We start from the raw sequence: 21,705 nt of genomic DNA, 5'->3' as shown, positions 1-21,705 counted from the left end.
TCAGTTCAGACCTTACAATATTCATGTCACCATCATTATTTGCCATGTTTTGCTAAACTGCAGGCTAATTAAGGGGGATATTTTGGATACATTTCTGCATTTTTCACAATATGTTGACGTGCTCAATGCAGCTTCAGTTTATTAAAATCAAATTTCAAAAGCAGAAGTCTAAAGCAATGGTGCAATCATCACTCAATACAAAGGAGGAAACAATAATAATGCATATATTAAATAAATCAGGCCCAATTAAGTATAACCGTTTTGGTAATCATTTATTTTAACAGTCTTCAGGAAGTCCGTAGCAAATTCTGCACATGATCTTTAGTTACATATAATTCTAATTAAATACATTCTTGTGAGCATCCCTGTTATAGTTAAGCCTTGTTTAAGTTCTTTTGAAATTACTTGGAGTAATTCCAGATTAACAAATGCAATTGCCCACACCAGGGAGATAAGAGCAAAAACGGGAGGAAATATAGAATTTCATTTACCCAGCTACCTGATTCTGATGCTGTATAATTACAATATCAACCTGAAAACACTAAGAAAATAATCTTAAATTTAGATCAAGGTAATTTTGAACACATTTTATTGTACATAACATTCCATATTATGTTAGTTTGACTAGCGCTAGATTTGCATAGTTTGTCAGTGAAGCTCTCCCCTCACATCCTTTCGCTGAATGATTGCATAAGCAAGATGTAGAAACACTTACAAATGATGTAAACAAAGCAAAGATTCAATTGCAGTTCCCTCATAAGTTTAGAGTCATTTTTTGGTCTATCATTAAATGCTTCCTTACAGCCAATTACCATTATATACCTGCAGGCATTTAATACAAGAAGTTGGTACTTTATTTTAGGAACATGTTGCCATATTATAAAAGAAAACCATTACGGCCTGAAGGTTCCTACAAGACATTTTACATATGTTCCCTTTAAAACTTTGTTCAATAAAGCACTTTGGTGACATTGCTAATTACACAAAATTAGATTATTTAAATCAATAGGAACATTTTGAAGTATTTATATAAACCTGATTAGCACGAGCAAATGTGAATATGGACTCTAAACTATATCTGCATATATATTTTTGTATAGCTGATGTACAAGATTATAGAATTCCATCATTCTAACTACAATATTTGATTAAAAGGAAGAATACCATTAATTTATATAGAAGAAAATATTGGCTGATAAATATAATTTTGTTGTTGGATGGTCATGTGCACTGCAATTAAAGTCTGATACAAGGCAGCAAGATGTTTTCATTTTAGGAATCCAGTGGTTTTTAGCGCATTTATCCTGGTTGAAATATACATACATGCAGTGCATATGGTGAACCCTACAAGGACAAGTCTATTTTATTGCTTTGTAAATGTGGCACTTCATACATTATAAGCCCTCTGTAATAATGTCAAGTGTTTTCTTGTCTGACATGCATCTTCCCAACAGATTCACAGCCTGTGCAAATAATACATTAGAGTACTACATCTGTGTGTGAAGGCATTGTTGGAAAAAGTTTGGCTTTTCAAACAAATGAATATTGGCAGCTGGTGATTCACATGTCAGCATAGCCCAGCTTAGTCAGACCATTCCTCATCATCAAATTCTGATTCTTCAGAATCACTGTATTCAACTGCTATACGTCTAGATAGGATCGTGGCCACATCATTTCCAACCCGGTCCCGCTTTTCCTCTTGCTCTCGTTGCTCTTCAACTTTACGAAGCTGGAAGCCTAACAAATAAACAAAATGGGTTTGAAATGCTAGGTTCATCCATCACATTAAAAATAGGTCATCTTGGAAGAAATTGGGGTCTTGAATAAATAAAAAAAGAGCTCTAATCTAAGCAGGTATCTTCTGCATTTTATAGGATTTTCTAAGCAGCACTGATTGCCTCTCTTTCCAAACACTTTGACCTAAGAACTGCATTAGTTCAGGCTGCTACGTTGACATTCCTGAGTTAAGTGGCGTCCTGTGCACCCCCTTATCTCCCAGATGTTTAGAAAAGACCAAGGCATGACCCTGAGCAGGATGTGAACAGAAAAGCAGACCTCAGCAGGAAGACGAACAAGGGAAGGATGGCAACCAGCCCGACAGTCTGAGTAGCTGCCCCGCACCCATTGGTCTGAAGGATTGAGATAGGGGATTGACACTGGGTAAGCTACCAGCCTCCAGAGATAGGTTATATAAATGGGTACCCAGGAGGAAAGGGAAATGAACAACAGCCTGGGAGAAGACCAAGAGCCTCCTGATGTCTGAGCCAAACCGAGGGAAAAGCAAACAAGGCAAGGAAGACTGCCATTTGCAATCCGCGAAGGACTGTCACCTGGAGCTGCAGAGATCAGCTGCAGCCATTTCTCCATCCCCTGGGACTGAACCTGTCACTGGTCGTACACTTTTTCTAATTACTAATGCATCATATCTAAACTTTTGCTTCTTAATCAACTTAAACCATCTTAAAATTACTTATGACTAGTCGACTGCCTATTTAGGTTTTTTTTTAATTCATTCATGGGATGTGGGCTTCGCTGGCTGGGCCAGCATTTATTGCCCATCCATAGTTGCCCTTAAGAAGGTGGTGGTGAGCTGCCTTCTTGAACTGCTACTGTCCATGTGGTGTAGGTACACCCACAGTGCTGTTAGGAAGGGAGTTGCAGGATTTTGACCTAGTGACAGTGAAGGAACGGCGATATATTTCCAAGTCAGGATAGTGAGTGACTTGGAGGGGAACTTCCAGGTGGTGGTGTTCCCATGTGTCTGCTGTCCTCACTTCTAGATGGTAGTGGTCGTGGGTTTAGAAGGTGCTGTGTAAGGAGCCTTGGTGAATTCCTGTAGTGCCCTGTCTGTGACCCAACGACCCCCAAAATCTTACAATCTGGCCGTGTCCTGGTTCCAGTTTTAGATCAAACACTTAATACAATAGCATTCTAATGCTGGAGACTGACAAGATATTAGCATCCTCAAATCGAGCTAGGGAGAGATTATACCACCATCTTTGCAATTTCATTCTGTTGTCAACTTTTTCATGTTCTATAATGAGAGCTGTTGCTATGAAGTCAGACAAAATTGAAATGGCATTCAAAAATTTTCAATAAAACAAAAGAATCCACAATCTAGCAATGATACAATCCAGCAAAGATGATAAACATGGGACAAGATTCCAGCGTATTCTACCCAGCGGCAGCCTCTTAGTTGATCACCTTCACATTTGAAGGAATGGCAGGTGTATTCCTGATGTTCCCAGTCCAATGAGGGGGCAGCAGGAGAAATGGGCGCTGCCGAGGCAAGTTAGATACCATAGATACCTCAACGTAGAGGCACCCTCAGATATATGTATTTATACTAAAAAGTATGAGGATCAAAGTCATTAGGCCCAATGGCAAGGCTCCCTCTTACAGGTAGGAACAGGAGTAGCCATTCTGCCCTTTGAGCCTGCTCCACCATTCAATTAGATCATGGCTGATCATCAATCTCAATGCCACTTTCCTGCACTATCTCCATATCCCCTGATGTCATTAGTCTCTAGAAATCTATCAATTTCTGTCTTGAATATGCTCAATGATTGAACTTCCACAACCCTCTGGCGTAGAGAATTCCAAAGATTCACCACCCTCTGAGTGAAGAAATTCCTCCTCATCTCAGTCTTAAATAGCCTATCCTATATCCAGAGATTATGTCCCCTGGTTTTAGACTCACCAGCCATGGGTAGCATCTCATCTACATTCACCCTGTCACACCCTGTGAGAAGTTTGTAAGCTTCAATGAGGTCAGGCCCCCATTCTTCGAATCCTTAGAAAATACAGATCTACTCTCCTCAATCTCTCCTCACAAGACAATGCTGACATCCTAAGGATTAATCTGATGAACCTCCTTCAAGAAAAGTATATCCTTCCTTAGGTAGGGGGACTAAAACTGTGCACAGTACTCCAGGTGCGGTCTCACCAAGGATCTATACAGCTGCAGCGAGACATCTTTACTCCTGTACTCAATTCCCCTTGTGATGAAGGCCAACATGCCATTGGCCTTCCTAATTGCTTGCTGCACTTGCCTGCTGGCTTTTAGTGACTCATGAACGAGGACACCTGCACTTCCCAACCTCTCACCATTTAAGAAATATTCTGCCTGCTTTTTCTACCAAAGTGAATAACGTCACACTTATTCACGTTATATTCCATCTGCCACATTCTAGCATATTCACTTAGCCTATCTGAAGACTCCTTGCATCCTCCTCAGCTTACGTTCCCACCCAGTTTGGTGTCATCGGTAAATTTAGAAATATTACAATTGGTCTCCACATCCAAATAATTTATATAGTTTGTGAACAGCTGTGGACCTAGCACAGCTCCTTGCAGTACCCCACTAGTAACAGCTTACCATAATGAGAATGATCCATTTATTCTGCTTTCTGTCCGTTAATCAATTCTCAAATCATACTAGCATATTTCTCCCAATCCTATGCATTTTAATTTTATTTACTAACCTCCTGTGAGGCCTTATCAAAAGCCTTCTGAAAATCCAAATACACCACATCCACTGGTTCTCCTTTATCTATGCTGCAAGTAATATCCTAAAAAAACTCCAAGTTTGTCAAACATGACTTTCCTTTCATAAATCCATGTCGACTCTGCCCAATTTTATCATTCTTTTCCAAATGTCCAGTTAACACATCCTTTATAATAGATTCTAACATTTTCCCTACTATTGACGTCAAACTAACAGGTCTGTAGTTCTTCATTCTTCCTCCCTTCTTAAATCATGGGGTTACATCTGCTACTTTCCAGCCCGCAGCAACCTTTCCAGAATCTATAGAATTTTGAAAGATAACCACCTCCTTCAACACTCTGGGATGACGTTCATCTGGTCCAGGAAATTTATCAACTTTCAACCCAGTTAGCTTTTCAAGTACTACCACTTTACTAACACTCATTTCTTTTAGTTCCTCAGTTTCACAAGTCCCTTGCTTGCCTAGCATTTCTGGGAGATTTTCTGTATCTTTTTCTGAAGACAGATGCAAAGTAACTATTTAGTTTCTCTACCATTTCCCTGTTCTCCACTAGAAATTCTTCCATCCCCACTTGTAATGGACCCACATTTGTCCAAGCTAACCTTTTCCTTTTCACATACGTAAATAAGCTTTTATAGTCCGCCCTTATGTTCCTTGTTAATTTGCATTCATATTCTGTTTTCCCTTTCTTAATCAGTTTCTTGGTCCTTCTTTGCTGGGTTCTAAATTGCTCCCAATCCTCAGGCTTACCACTTTTTCTGGTATCCTGAAAAACGACTTCCTTTGATCTAATGCAATCTTTAACTTTTTTCGTTAACCACAGTTGAGTTACTATACCCTTTGGGTGTTCGTACCTGAGGGATGCACATCTGATGCAGACAGTGTTGTGTTTCTTTAAATACTAGCGACTGCCTGTCTACCACACAATCTTTGTGCTTTTTCCCAATCCACCACAGCCAACTCGCCTCTCATAACTTCATAATTTTCTTTCTTCAGATTTCAGATCTTGTTTCAGAATGAACTATATCACATTCAAACTTGATGTGAAATTCCTTCATATTATGGTTACTATTTCCCAAAGGTTCCTTTAGGGCAAGGTTATTAATTAGCTCTTTTTCATTACACAACACTAAATCCCAAATAGCCTAATGCCTAGTTGGCTCCTCAACATACTGCTCCAGAAACCCATTTCGTACACAAGCCAGGAATTTATCCTCCACAGCATAAGTGCTGATTTGGTTACCCAAATCTGTGTAAATTGAAGTCACCCATTATTACTGTATTACCCACATTACATGCATCTTTAATTTCCTGATTTATACTGTGCACAACATTACCACTACAGTTTGGTGACCTATCAACAACTCCCACCAATGTTAGCTGCCCCTTGATGTTTCTTAGCTCCACCCAAACTGATTCTGCAGCTTGATCCTTCGACCTAAGATCCTCTATTACCAATGTAATGATCTCATCCCTTATTAAAAGTGCTACCCCACCTGCTTTTCCTTTTTGCTTATCCCTCCTGAATGCCGAATATCCTTGGATATTCAGTTCACAATCTTGGTCACCCTGTAACCATGTCTCCAAAATGGCAATTAAATCACACCCAATTAATCTCAATTTATGCATTCAAATCATCAACATTTTTGTAAATGCTACGTGCATTCAGATAAAGTGCCTTTAATTCTGCTTTTTTAAAATGTTACTCTCTATTCCGATCACGTTTGAGGCTTGCATATGCTTCATCTGTCTTCTATTTTTGCTTTCTACTTTACTACTTCCTTTTAACAGTTTTGCTTCCCTCAAATCTGAGCTCTGTCTCAGGTTCCCATCCCTCTGCCAATCTAATTTAAACCCTCAATAGCACTACTGAATTTCCTTGCGAGGACGTTAGTCCCAGTCCTGCTAAGATGCAGCCCATCCATCTTGTACAGGTCCCACCCATCTCAGAACCTGTCCTAATGCTTCAGAAATCTGATGCCCTCCCTCCTACACGAGTTCTCCAGTCACGTGTTCAATTCTTCTATTTCTATGCTTACTAGCACATGGGATTGGAAGTAATCCTGAGATTACTGTTTTCGAGGTCCTGCTTTCAATCTCCTTCCTGGTTCTCAGAAATTTGCTTTCAGGACCTCATTCTCCTTTTTAAGCCATTGGTACTGAAGTGAACTACAATCTCTGGCTGTTCACCCTCCCCCAGAAAAGTGTCATGCTGCCACTCTGTAACTTCCTTGACCCAGGCACCAGGGAGGCCACATACCAACCTGCAGTTACATCTACAGCCACAGTAAAACCTGGTTTCCCTAACTAACAAATCCTCTTTCACTACTGTTCTTCCCCTCTTCTTCCTCCCCTCCTGTACAGTGGTGCCATGAACTTGGCTCCTTGGAGGAGTGCAGTCGCAGTCAACGCCCTCACCAGTATTCAAATCAGAAAACTGATCAGCAAGTGGGACCTCAGGAGACTCCTGCACTACCTGCCTGGTTCTCTTGGACTGCCTGGCAGTCACCCATTCCCTTTCTGCCTCCATACTCCTAGCCTGTGGTGTGACCTCCTCTCTGAACATGCTATCCAAATTGCTTTCAGCCTTGCGGACGTGCCAGAGTCACCCCAGCCTCAGCTCAAGCTCCGAAATCCGTAGTTCAAATTTCTGCAGCTGGTGACACTTCCTGCACATCTGGTTGTCTAGGTCACTGGTAGTGTCCACAACTTCCCACTTACTGCAGGACATGCATTCAACGCAACAGAGCTGCCCTGTCATGCCTTAACTTTATTTCACTTATATTAACTTTATTTTACTTTGGTTTACTCATATTAACTTTATTTTTCTTGGCCTTAACTTGATAACCCTTAACTAGCACTGATAAATCTGACAGATACCTAACACACTTCGGCTATTGATTAATTATTCAAAACTGCTGGACTCAGCAGTTAATCAACTCTCAGCTTTCCTGTGACATCACTTTTTACTATTTTTTCAAACTCAGCGCACTCCTGGACCCTCAGAAGCTCCTCTCCCTGTTCTGTGAGTAGTTCCCAAAGGTCTGCCTCTCCGCTCTTCTCCCTGAAGGTGAGAGAAGTATGGAGCCTCTGACTCCAGCAGCCTCAGCAGGCTGTCTTCATTGAGATGGTGGCCTCCGTGTAGTGGGGAGTGTGTTCTGCTGGCATAAGTTTGCTGGCAAGCCCGCTAAATCATCTCTATTTGGGGCCTTAAACATTTCAATGGTTGCCTGCCTTCCTGGAGCAGGCAGCCAATTCTACTCATCACCCACCACTGCAAAAGATCGCTGGGAGCTGGATTGTGTCTGGGTGCTGTCCCAACCCATCTCCCCCTAACTTCCCTGTCCTCCTCTGCCTCTAGGGGGCTGGGAAAATTGAGCTCAAAGTGTCTGTAGATTTATCTGGATTTTAACACCACGCTCTATGTTCTGGTACTTGGCTTCACTATTTCATAAACAAACATCTCTAAGTTTTCCATTCAGCTGGACTGTCATATGTTGAAAGGTGGGCTGTGGGCCTATAGTTCTGTCTCTACAAAAGTGATTGATGAAACACGCTAAACTAAAACCTACATTTATTATGTATTGTTAGTCCATTTACAGAGACTGCATTGCTCTGCAATCATCAGTTATTAAGGTGTAATTCAGGTGATTATTAAGGACCGAGCCTTCTCTTGCTTTGTTTGCTGTAATAAAGCCACTGGTATTTTTTGCTCCCTGCCTGTCCTTTCCCTAATCTGATCTCCTCAGTGTCACTGCATTGGTTGTTTCTCTGCAGATGTCTCCGTTTCAACACAGTATCCCTTCTTCCATGCTCTCCCAGTACTGATGGCAGCCCCAAAACCCAGGATTCAATCTCTCCTCTCCCAGGCAACTCCAGATCTCTTAATCGACACAAGTCTTAGCCCAGCATCAACATTTCCACCTAACACACACAAGTACTTTCCAGTAGATGCTAAGGAAATGTTGAACCCTGATTTTTGTTTCTTTCCTGGACAACTTTAGTCAACTGTATCACTTCTTTTGATGCCCTGATGGAAATTGGCTGATTCAATGCTAATTCACAGATATTCCTGGTCTATATAGTGCAATTAAACCCTTGAATTATTAAGTGAGCACTAACAATTTTTCCCTTTGAAGAAAATTACAACTGAACTGAAGATATTAATTATATATATATATATATATATATATATATATATATAAAAAATCACATGTATTAGTTTTATTTTACTTCATTTTAAATAATACTTATTCTTCATAAACTTCACTTCACTATTATACTGCTACTGAAGTACTGTCGATTTGATCAGCATTGTATACTAATGGTATTCAGTGTCAAATTTATTCCAAATATAAATTATCAGATGCTATATTCTTTCTCTCAATTGATCAGGTTAATACTGAAGTATTTATAGATATTTTATAAATATTCCCCCTTATATGAAACAGTATTAAAAAGCAATCTGTAAAACAAAGTTATAGTCAATTAAAACAAAGTTATAGTCAATTAACAATCCTTCAGCTATATTGGTGTTCAAGATGGAACGGTAATCTGAACAGTAATCTGGCTGTATTGAAAAAGTAATGGACCAAGAAATAGCCAGTATACTTCAATGCATGTATCATTTCATCACCAACTTTACGCAATTGGACAAAAAGCAAATAGTGTCCATTCTGCACTCCCTCTGTACAACTAACCAAAGTACAAAACCAACTTTACCTTGTCGAATAGCTGACAGCAAGTCGGTCCTAGCGTCACTCACTGCTGGCAAAGATGCTTTGGGTTTTGGCTCCGAAGATGGAGGTGGTGGCACTGGGGCACTGCTAAAGGATAATGGTGGTGGTGGGCCAGGAGGTGGTGGAGGGGGAGGGGGTGGCGGAGGGCCACTTCCTCCTCCAGAGGATAGGAAAGGCTGGACAGGAGCAGCAGGAAACTGATCAGTTGGAGGAGGAGGAGGAGGGGGAACCGATGGAGCATCAATACCATGGAAGTTTTGATTAGACTGCATTGGAGGCATTGAGGGAGGGGGTGGAGGTGGAGCAACAGGAGGCACATGTCCGTCAGGACCCATGAATGGTGGTGGTGGTGGTGGAGCTGGTGGTGGAGCTGGCCCAACTCCGACTGGTGGGCCAGGGGGTGGTGCTGGAGGAGGAATAGTCGGGCTGCCAAGACTAATCCTTTTAAGAGTTGAAGAATCTTTTGGCACATCCATGGCATAACTATTAAAAAAAAGTAAAAACAATTAGCACAAAATTACAATTCACATGCACATATACTAAGTCCTCACTTAAATTTGAAGGGACCAGGCACTTGAATAAACTGTCTGCTCATTATTATAAAAGAGGGAAAATATTTTGAAGAGAGAAGAAAAAGTGAGCAAGGGTTAATACATCAGTGAGCAACGGTTAATACAGCAGTGAGGACCAATGTTAAAACTGTAGGTTCTGTAGGAACTTCCTTATCAGAGAAAAAAAATTAAAACATTATACCTAATAAGTTGAAACATTTCATTTACCAATGTTGGAATTTTGCATTAATTTTTAAGATGTTTAAAATGTTAAAGAAAAATGTAACTTTTTACTTAATTGCTCCTGCTTCCCAAACCTCCTGGTTGTTACAGATCTCCCTCCCACCACCCACCTCTTCTACTCCGGGAGCACTCCACCTCCCCAACTTAGGCGTTGTGGCCTCTTCCCCCTCCCTAACCCACCCTCTCACCACTTCTGTCTTTAAGTTTCTTTATACAAGGGGCATGGTTTCAGGTACAGGTGCAAGTAGTGAGCTGTGAATCTACACAAACTAAAAAAAACAGGAAATGCTGGAAATACTCAGCATATCTGGCAACATCTGTGGAGAAGGAGTTAACATTTCAGATTGATGACCAGCTTCTGAAGAAAGCTCACTGATCTGAAAAGTTATTCTGTTTCCTCTCTTCACAGCAGGGTTTCCCTTAAGTGGCCATGCGGCAACCCAAAAGTCCCCAGGCAGGTTGAGCGCAAGTCAGCCCCTTTAAATTTGAAGGGACCAGGCACTTCAATAAACTGTCTGCTCATTATTATAAAAGAGGGAAAATATTTTAAAGAGAGAAGCAAAAGTGAGCAAGGGTTAATACATCAGTGAGCAACGGTTAATACAGCAGTGAGCAAGGGTTAATACAGCAGTGAGCAAGGGTTAATACAGCAGTGAGCAACTTGTTGTTCCCCATCCCTTTTCAAAAGATTTTGTGCCTGCACTATTATATTCTTTTATCCTGGTAACCAGGAGGTATTGCACCATTCTTGGTATAGATACCAAGCACTTTCTTATTCTCTTCAAAGAATGCTTGATTACCACTGTGTTACTGTTATTCTTGCCATTTCCCCCTTTAGTACTATGGAACTGCCCATGGTTTCCTTCTCCAAGTTGCTCCCAGTGTTACAGGTATTTGCTACTGAACACTTGTCAATTCAATACGCAAGAGGATCCTTGCAATTCCTCCTGTCAATTTGCAATTTAACTTCTAATATATTTTTGGATGAATTGCACTGAACTCCTGCTGAGGTTAAGCGTGATTCTCAGCTGGCCTTTCGTAATATATTGAGGTATCACTGATTCTTCAAAAGCCAGTTTGAGCAATGAGTGAAGGGTTTAAATCTTGTACAACTTCAATTATTTTTCACATTAATTAAAATTAGTCACATTAGTCAATGTTAAAAAGTTTCCAAATATCTATTAACATTGTGCTTATTTATATACTTCAAATTTATCTTACCCAAAATCAGGTGGAGGAGGTGGTAAATCAGCCCCTGGTGATGCTGGAGGAGGTGGGATGACTGAATCACGATATACTCCATGAGTTCTATAAATAAGATCTTCATTTCCATCAGAACCTATAGTTCCATTAGGATAGATCTCATTGCTGTTGGATCTGTAAAATAATACAGTTGCCTGTAAATCTATCAATCCAAAAGTTTGCTCGTCAGTAGTTAGGATCTTCTAATTTAGGTCAAGATATACAGACATCACAATAAATAGCTCATGATTTTTTACTATGTCTAGTGAGCTGGAGGCGTGAAGTGGCAAACAGGAGGGAAGTGGAAATAGTTTTTAGAATATTAAGAATTAGTCAAAGGATTTTTGGGCCAGTTATGTTCACGGCAACCGATAGGTTTGTCATGTAAAATTTACAGGTCAGGAATGTGTATTTTGTTTGTTTTAAAAAAGTCTTCTGGACCTAATACTTATTTGTATGCTTGTGCTTTGATAACCTTGTTACTATATACAAGGGATAATGGTTCATTTGAGTGTAAAAATGTCTCATTTCAGTATTGCACCTGCATGCCTAATGTGAAACATGGCCACTTCATAGTTACAAGTTGGGCAACCCTGATCTAAGAGATTTCTTGAATCAGAATGATACAATACAAGACGGCCATTCAACCTATTTTACTTGTTCTGCCTCTTTGATCAAATTAGTCTCATTCCCCTGCTCTTTCCCTATAACCCTGCATTTTTCGCTTCAAGTGTTCATCTAACTCTCTTTTGAGTTATTATTGAACCTGCTTGCACCACCCTTTCAAGCAGTGCATTCCCACATCATCATAACACTTCTCTTTATCTTGCCACTGGTTCCTTTGCCAATTATCTTAAAGCCTGTCACCCGTTCGCCAAACATTCTGCCACTGAAAACAGTTTCTCCTTATTTACTCACAAACCAAGATTTTGAATACTTCTGAATATCTTCTACTAAATTTCTTTGCTTTAGGAAGAGCCTCAGCTTCTCTAGTCTTTCCATGTAACTGAAGTGCCAAATCTCTGGTACCATTCTCATTGATATCCTCTGCATCTACTCCAAGGCTTTGACATCCTTCATGTGTGGTGTCCAGATATGGACACAATAATGGAGCTGGGACCTAACCTGTGATTTATAAAGGTTTAGGATAACTTCCTTGCTTTTGTATTTTGTTTATAAAGCCAAGAATCCCATCTTTTTTTTAAAAAAAAAAGCCTCATTAGCTTGAGCTGTCACAGAGATTTGTATATGTGCATCCCCAGGTCTCTGTTCCCGTAACCCCTTTAAAATTGTACCTTTTAGTCTATATTGATTCATCTTAGTTTTCATATTAAAATACATCACTTCACACTTCTCTGTGTTAAATTGCACCTGTCATGTTTCTGCCCATTTTACCAGTCTATGTCCTCTTGAAGTCCGTCCTCCTGAGGTCTGTTACTAACTTCCTCACTGTGTGCTACATTTTCAAGTCTTGTGTCATGTGCAAACTTTGAAATTATGCCCTGTACACCCAAATCCAGGTCATTAATGCACATATTCAACTGTTATTTCTACAGTAACTAATCAGAACTGCAAAACATGCATATGTTTTAGAGATAGCATGTGAACTTGTGTCATGGTCATCAATAAGTAGGTTAGATAATCCCTTTGCAGAGAAGTGATATAAAATAGATCAATTTTTAAAACATCAAAATAGCTGGCATCCCTGTTATGGTTATTGGATACACAAAATGGATCACTAGCACTAACCTGTGCTAAAAATTTTCCTGCAATTACATTAAATAAATATTTTATTGGCTTTGCTTCTTGTTCGTTTGGCTTATTTTTCTGAAGGGAGAAGGAGAGGATTGTGACATCTGAAGCAAAATAAATAAACCGTTTTCTTGGTTTGCTTTTATGTAGGATAATTTATTTCAGGATTTGTAGTTTCACCTCTGCTACTGATCTTTGCAAATTAAAATATAAACAGGCATCATTCATCCAGAGGAATCCCCTGCATCAAATTTTCAAATGTACCCATTACAAAACCAAGAAACATCATGATATATATATTGCTGCTCAGAGCTTTATTAATTAGTTTTTATAAACGGCAAAGCTTACATGGCTTCTTCTGTCACAGACTTTGCTTCCACGAATTCCTTGCCCATTTTCAACCTCTCCCATTCTTCTTTCCGAGTTCTAATTTTCCGTGGATTGAGATTTCCTCTATTTGAAACATCCTTTTTCTCTTTCTAGATGAATTTAGAAGAACAATCGGTACATTTAGTGTTTTGTAGGGCTTTCGAGATTTGAAACAAAATAGAAAAATTAAGGTTCATTCACATCACAGTTCTGATGAAAGTTTGTTGACCCAAATGCTAAATGTTTTTCTCTCCAGATTCTGCCTGACCCTTTTAACCTGCTAAATTCCAGGGAATACAGCTCTAGTATGCGCAATCTCTCTTCACATTTTAACCCTGGGAGTAGCACTATCATTCTGACAAACCTATGCTGCCACTCACTCCAAAGCCTTCCACCCTTCCCAAGGTGTGGTGCTTTAAACGCCAAGTATGGCTTTGTACAACAAACATTACTTTTGCCCCCTTCTATTCTAGCCCTCTCGATATAAAGGTCAGTATACCATTAGCCTTTTTGATTATTTTCTGTTCTTGCTCATGGAATTTTAATGATCCATGCATTTGAACCCACCCTCCCCAACCCAACTCTCTTTGGACCTCCACTGTTTCTAACTTTTCATTATTTAAGAAGTACTCTGTTCTATCCTTTTTAGGCCAAAAGCGGATGACCTCACATTTAACTACATTGAAATCCATTTGCCATGGTTTTGCCCATTCACTTACTCTATCAGTATCTCTTTGTAATGTTATGTTTCCATTTGTTAATGTTCTCATTTGGTAACACTCTTGGGACAAGACATATTGAACTGCAGTCACAACTGCACATTTCGTACACCAGTTTGGCAAACAATTTACAAATTGAATTATTCAGTAATTGTTAAGTATTCACATTTTGATTTGAGAGGTCAATGTACTCATGATCAAACAGCCTTTTAGACTGCTGTTTGAACTTTACAGTACAATAATTTCCCCAACATGAGAAGGCTGGTCTATTTCCAAGTGACTGCAACTAAAACAGTAAGAGCCATGGCATTTCCTGCATCTCTAGTAACTTTCTATAGTATGCTTTACTGAGCCCAGCCTTTATTGGCTTTATTGATGCTTAAATCAACCTAACTAGCAATTTTTTTCTCAATGCAGAAAGCTGTCTGAAGACCTCATTTTTAATTAGCTGGTGTGGAATCTGAAATTTTGGCTTCATGAGATCTGCCCTATAAGGTTCCTATGCTCCTGGAAAGTCCATAACGTTATTCACAGAAGTAACCCTTATATGCATCCTGGATAACTCCACATGATTTAAACAAAGATTGACACTTATGACCAACGAGGTGCCCTAAACTGATAAACTACAATCAGCTCAGATGAAATGGGAACACAGACTCAAAATGGCAGATATCTGAGGCTTAAAATATATATATGTTTTATATTTGTTCATGAGATGTGGACATCACCAATTAGGCCAGCATGTATTGCCCATCCCTAACTGCCTTATAGGAGGCGGGGTTGAGCTGCCTTCTTGAAGCGCTTCAGTCCATGTGTTGTAGGAACACCCAAAGCGCTGTTAGGAAGGGAGTTCCAGGATTCTGACCCAGTGACAGTAAAGGTACGGCTGTATAGTTCCAAGTCAGAATGATGTGAGACTTGCAGGGGAACTTGGAGGTGGTGGTGTTCCCATGCATCTGCTCCCCTTTTCCTTCTAGGTGGTAAAGGTCACAGATTTCGAAGGTTCTGTCGAAACAGCCTTGGTGAGTTGCTGCACTGCATCTTGTATATAGTACACACTGCTGCCAATGTGCGTCGGTAGTGGAAGGAGTGAATGTTTATTGTGGTGGATGGGGTACCAGGCAAGTGGACTGCTTTGTCCTGGATGGTGTTGAGCTTCTTGAATTGTCAGAACCGCACTCATTCAGGCAAGTGGAGAGTATTCCATCACACTCCCCGCTTGTGCCTTGTGGACAGGCTTTGTTGGTGGTGGTGGTGGCGGGGTGGAGAGATAGAGCAAGAGAGATTGAGATCAGGAGAGGAATTACTCTCCTCAGAATTCCCAGATTCTGACCTGTACTTGTAGCCACAGTATTTATATGGCTAGTCCAGTTCAGTTTCTGGTCAATGGTAATCCCCAGGATTACCATCTCTTTTTGGAGATGGTCATTGTCTGACAAATGACTGGCACAAATGTTACTTGCCACTTACCAATCCAAGCCTAAATATTGCCCAGGTCTTGCTGCATATAAGCACAGACTGCTTCAGTATCTGAGTCATCGCAAATGGTGCTGAATATTATGCAATCATTCACAAGCATCCCCATTTCTGACCTTATGATGAAGGAAAGGTCATTGTAGATGGTTCAGCCTCGGACACCACCCTGAGGAACTCCTGCAGTGATGTTCTGGTATTGAGATGATTGACCAACAACCACAGCTACTTTCCTTTGTGCTAGATATGACTCCATGCAGCAGAGTTTCCCCCCCTGGTTCCCAATGACTCCAGTTTTGCTAGGGCTCCTTGATGCCATACTCAGTCAAATGCTGCCTTGATGTCACCTCATCTCTTGCGTTCAGCTCTTTTGCCCATGTCTGCACCAAGGCTGTAATAAGATCAGGAGCTGAGTGGCCCTGGCGGAACCCAAAATGAGCAGTGAGCAGGTTATTGCTGAGCAAATGCCACTTGATAGCACTGTTGATGACACCTTCCGTCGCTTTGCTGATGATCAAGAGTAAACTGATGGGATGGTAATTGGCTGGGTTGGGTATGTCCTGCTTTTTGTGGGCAGAACATAACTGGGCAATTTTCCACATTGCCGGGTGGATGCCAGTGTTGTAGCTGTACTGGGACTGCTTAGCTAGGGGAGCAGCTAGTTCTGGAGCACAAGTCTTCAGTACCATTGTCAAAAGGTTGTCAGGGCCCATAGCCTTTACAGTATCCAGTGCCTTCAACCACTTCTTGATATCATATATAGTGAATCGAATTAGCTGAATATTGACATCTATGTTGCTGGGCGCTTCAGGGGGAGATCGAGATGGATCATCCACCCAGCACTTCTGGCTATAGATAGCTTCAAATGCTTCAGAACAAAAACAGAATTACCTGGAAAAACTCAGCAGGTCTGGCAGCATCGGCGGAGAAGAAAAGAGTTGACGTTTCGAGTCCTCATGACCCTTCGACAGAAGTTGAGTTCGAGTCCAGGAAAGAGCTGAAATATAAGCTGGTTTAAGGTGTGTGTGTGGGGGGCGGAGAGATAGAGAGACAGAGAGGTGGAGGGGGTTGGTGTGGTTGTAGCGACAAACAAGCAGTGATAGAAGCAGATCATCAAAAGATGTCAACAACAATAGTACAATAGAACACATAGGTGTTAAAGTTAAAGTTGGTGATCACCAACTTTAACTTTAACACCTATGTGTTCTATTGTACTATTGTTGTTGACATCTTTTGATGATCTGCTTCTATCACTGCTTGTTTGTCGCTACAACCACACCAACCCCCTCCACCTCTCTGTCTCTCTATCTCTCCGCCCCCCACACACACACCTTAAACCAGCTTATATTTCAGCTCTTTCCTGGACTCGAACTCAAGTTCTGTCGAAGGGTCATGAGGACTCGAAACGTCAACTCTTTTCTTCTCCGCCGATGCTGCCAGACCTGCTGAGTTTTTCCAGGTAATTCTGTTTTTGTTTTGGATTTCCAGCATCCGCAGTTTTTTTGTTTTTATATTCAAATGCTTCAGTCTTGTCTTTTGCACTGATGTGCTGAGCTCCCCCATCATTAATGATGAGGATATTTGTGGCGCCTCCTCCTCCAGCTAGTGGCTTAATTGTCCACCACCATTCACGAATGGATGTGGCAGGACTGCAGAGCTTAAACCAAATATTGAAATGAAGACATTTTCTAAGACATAGAAGATAAATGTAGATAGAGGATGCTGTATGAGGGAACTGCTGATTAGCTTTTCCTTCTCCTTCAGCTTTTCCTTCCACTTTCACCAAATCTGGCTCCAATGCACTTACCAATTTTTTTTTTTTAAAAACATCTTTCTTATAGACCCTTGGCTTCGTAACTAAATTGATGCATGAAGCTTTGTTCAATCAATAATACATTAACACTGGCAAACAGCATGAACAGATCATTCCTCCATAGCCAACTAACTGCCATATGGAGGCTCAGAACATAATCCCTTACACTCTGGATTTTAAAGACAATGGTGTTTAAATCACTATTCTGATTGTACTCGCCAACTGAAATTGAAAGCAGCTTGTCTATATCTACACACAAGTCACTGCCCAGTGACAAATTCTGTATAATCAGGAGTTTTAATATAACATGCACACAAGGTAGAAGGCATGTTGGCATTTCTGTGGCATCGGGTTTTTATTTTTAAGTCACTATAGTCGCTTGGAACTATTCCTCTTGCATACAATTTACACCTGTCATGCTGGTATAATTTCAGCACAGTTCAGATTGCCAAGCTCCTGTCATTTTTAATTGCCAGTACCAACTTGCCAGGGTAAAACACACAAAGGAAATGCAATTCATAAATGAAGGGAATCGCACTCTATACAAATTCCGTTTTGAACCATCTAGTCACCATTATTCGAAACTGAAATATAAAGCAGTACCCTGTGTTTTCTTTTCTCTTTCATTATCTCCTTGGTGTCTTGCAGCATTTTTTCTTTCCAGAGATCAAAGAAATAGGAAGGATCAGTGTAAAACTTAAGGCTGTCTTTTCCATCCTCTCTGTAACACAAGGAAATCACCATCACCACAAATGTTGAACGACTACTAGAATTCTGACAGAACTGGCTAACTTTTAAGACCCAGCAAGTGAAACAACGATAAACCATTTACCAAAAAATGTGATAGTGACAGTTTCTTTTAATACCTTTGTACTCAAGTTTCAAAAAAATGTATTTTTCCTAAACAGCTAACTTTGTTGTCTACCAGTCAAAAGGTTGTACACCACAGTGCCACTTCAATGGAAGACTGAGGGTCTGCTGTGTTCTCGGAGATGCAATTTTTTGGATGGTACTTTTAACTCAGAAAGTATCCGCCAGTTTAAGCCATGTTAAAGAAAATACTAGCACAATTCATAGGCACATAAGGGCTTCTGCTGGTGTTCCAGCTAACACTAATCGTTAGGTTTCACCACCAAAAGAACTATTTAACTGACTATTCAAATAATTTGCTATTTTTGACAATTTGCTGTGCACAAATTGGTTGCCACATTTACCAACATAACTGATTCACTTGGATATGAAGAACTTTGGGATATTTGGAGGACAAAATAAGGTGTCCATAATTACCAACAGATTCTGGTCCCTAGCAATATATATTAAAATGCATTGTCCTTCCTTTAGTGACTGTAAAGATTTTGTTTAGTAGATAGTAGAAATTTACATGAAGATTAAATTAGCGGATCACTGGAGTTGAAAGATTAGCAGTCAAGTCATCTGTCGGAGGACAGAAAGGATAATTGCCTGAGCAACTTCCCAAAGGGCCAGGGCTGCAGGTGATTTACAAAATTAAAAAAGTTTCCAATGCAGAAGTTTCAGGCAACAGTCTGTAAATAATTGTTCCCTAATAAACAGAATTGTGATGTCAGGTTTCAGTTAGCAGATTTCTAAGTAATTCAGGTTATGTGCCATGCAACTTATTTGACATTATGATACGCAAAATCTTTATAATTATTTAAAAGGTTGAAAGTAAGTAAAATCCTGTAAGGTATTTTTGTTCTCACGAGATTTCTGAGATTTTACCAAGTCTGCGCGATAAGCAGGAGTAAATCCTGAGAAACATCTCGTCCCCATCATTGAAAACATGGCAAGCCCCTGCTAGGATACTAGTAAGATTCATCTTACACAAAATAAGTTAAAATCAAAAAAATTCGCGACTTTCCTTGCTTTACTTTCTAAAATGCAAGCCGACAAAAGTTTCAAATGCATTCTTATTTATATCACATGATGGTTTAGCATCTCATACCTGTAAGGAGTTAGAATATGAAGGGGTGGTGGCTTGTCACATGTATTGTACGTATCATTAATAGGAACTGGCAGAGATGACCGACAGAACAACTGTTGATCCTGATTCGTGGAGCTTTTGAAGGCTTTCCTCAGGTTTATAGTTTGCAGTGAAACTGAAAATAAATAAATTTGTTTAAGACTTCAACTGTGCTCATGCTGGTCTTTCAACACCTTGCCCAAGCAGCCACTCTGCATTTACATGCCTAACTGGCAAGGCTCTTGAACTATTCAAGGGGCATCATGGGTAAGCTTGCTCCCCACCCCCTGCTCCCCCAATATTCACATTATTTTCCTCACAAAATACATGGATTTCAATCAGGAACATAATTCCAGGTTGTTATTTCATTTCTCTAGCTGAGGAAAATCAAGACCAGCTGCAATGCCCCACCATCATCTTGGCTGAACACGGCTTAGCACCGTTTAAGAAACCTGGACTCTCCTAGGCTGCGTCAATACACAACACAATGAATTTACACATGCCCGTTAGGGAAAATCATTTTAATATTTTCTTCCAGTTCTATTAATACATTTTATCCTTGTTTATTATTCATTCTACATTTTATTTTCTAATTTTCAAATTGACGATTTACGAGGAAGATTACATACTGTAAATTGTTTTTCATAAATGTCCTTTTGCCTCAACTGGGATTTTACTCCTTCCCTCGTAAACACAATAGATGCAAGGTTGTCCTTTCACTCCCTCCTGTTGTCCAATTAGGGGTCCAAAAACTATTTTTGGGTGAGGTAGCAATTTACTTGTACCTCTTCCAAGCTAGTATATGGCATTCACTACATGTTATACAGCCCTTTCTACATGAGGGATGCCAAATATAGATTTGGTGATCATTTTGCTGTACAGCTCCACTCTGTTGGCAAGTGCAATTCTAAGCTATCATTTGCTTGCCATGTTAATTCTCTGTCTCATTTCTACTCTCCTGCCCATGGCATCCTACACTGTTCCAATAAAACTCAATGCAAGCTTAAGGAACAATACTTCATCATTCCACTAGGCACGCTACAGTCATCTGGCCAGTATTTTCTGTTTTTAATTTGGGCTGTGCTTGGCCAGAGAATGCTCAATACTGACCATGGGTGCCTGAAGACACTGCTCTGCTGACCAGCATTAATCTGTCTTACTTTAAGTGCAAAATTCACCAAATATATTTTTTATTCGAAAACTTGCCAGATACAATTAGCAAAAATAAGTCTATCTTTTTTGCATTCGATCACCACGCACCTAAGCTAGTGATAGGATTACAAGAATATTGCTATCTTTCAGATTAACATACTACAAAAACATTTGGTGGGATCATGGTGTGTTCCTTATTTTTGCAAGGGTGTAATTAAAGTCAATTTCAATACGCATTTAAAAATATTGAAAAATATTATTTTTCTTAAAATTAATACCTGTCTAGTAAAGCAATACTGAGCAATTTTGCCAGCCACAGGGGCTGTCTTGTGGTTTTGCAATCTTAACTTCAAGCCCTTGTGTCAAAGTTTAAAAAATACTAGCCGGGAAAGTGACGAAGCTCTGCTGGTCTGGGGGTGGTGGAATGGGGGAACAACTTGTAGATGCTTAGAAATTGAGACCTGAGCAGAGCTAAACGTGCAATAAAAAGGTTTGCACTACTACCAGATGTTTTATATGAACTCAACATTACAGGAAAGCAACATTTACATGATCTCTAAATGAACACAAACAGCATCACCAGAGTCATTCTTACCATCTTCTACTTTGGGATCAAGTTGCGTTACTTTAACCTGCAAACGGTCAATCCGCTCTCCAAGGCTGTTTACTCTAACAGCAAAGCTGCCTGCTTCCCTAAATAGCTCACCAAAGATATCTTCAGCATATTTACCTGACAAGAATTAAAGACAACAGATTTTCAGCCAAGGATTATAAAATTGCTCATTTAAAAATGCTAAGATTGAAATCCCGCAATGCTATCAGGTTTTTTCAGTGTGCTTGCATGAAACACATGGGAGCACCTTCTGGGCTACATCCTGTCCAGTCAACAAGGAAACAAAACTTTCAAAAAAAAAGGGGAATAAAGACATCAACGTAAATACACAAAGTATTCTGAATGCAAAAGATGAGTTTAAATTGCTTGGTGCAGGGTGGGGTGGGGGGCGGTGGTGCAGGGTGCGGGTGGGGGTTGGAAATTGTACGGGGAAAGCAGACAAAGATAGTTTAATCGCATTAACAGCAATATGGCTTAGGCAAGAGTTTAACTGGGTGTTCTGGTTACAAGATATTAAGAAGAGATGAAGGATAATGAAAAAGATAGTATT

The 21,705-nt window shown here is 40.1% G+C and overlaps 1 protein-coding gene across 5 annotated transcripts in view; it reads right to left on the bottom strand.

Moving 5' to 3' along the window:
* Positions 1-253: 253 nt before the first annotated feature.
* The window catches only part of wasf2 (WASP family member 2), a 42,914-nt gene continuing 21,462 nt past the window's right edge, over positions 254-21,705 (bottom strand). For all 5 annotated transcript variants that reach the window (XM_041213409.1, XM_041213408.1, XM_041213410.1 and 2 more), the window contains exons 3-9: positions 21,138-21,272; positions 19,373-19,526; positions 18,013-18,130; positions 13,384-13,514; positions 11,263-11,418; positions 9,231-9,730; positions 254-1,737 (exon numbers count right to left, since the gene is read on the bottom strand). In XM_041213409.1, the coding sequence (XP_041069343.1) occupies positions 1,583-1,737; positions 9,231-9,730; positions 11,263-11,418; positions 13,384-13,514; positions 18,013-18,130; positions 19,373-19,526; positions 21,138-21,272 (1,349 nt within the window). In that variant the 3' untranslated portion in view covers positions 254-1,582. The remainder of the gene's footprint in view (positions 1,738-9,230; positions 9,731-11,262; positions 11,419-13,383; positions 13,515-18,012; positions 18,131-19,372; positions 19,527-21,137; positions 21,273-21,705) is intronic.

This window comes from Carcharodon carcharias, chromosome 19 (genome assembly GCF_017639515.1).
Source record: "Carcharodon carcharias isolate sCarCar2 chromosome 19, sCarCar2.pri, whole genome shotgun sequence".
Taxonomy (NCBI): Eukaryota; Metazoa; Chordata; class Chondrichthyes; order Lamniformes; family Lamnidae; genus Carcharodon; species Carcharodon carcharias.
Note: the sequence above shows the minus strand (reverse complement) of the source record. Positions and strands in the feature narration are given on the sequence as shown.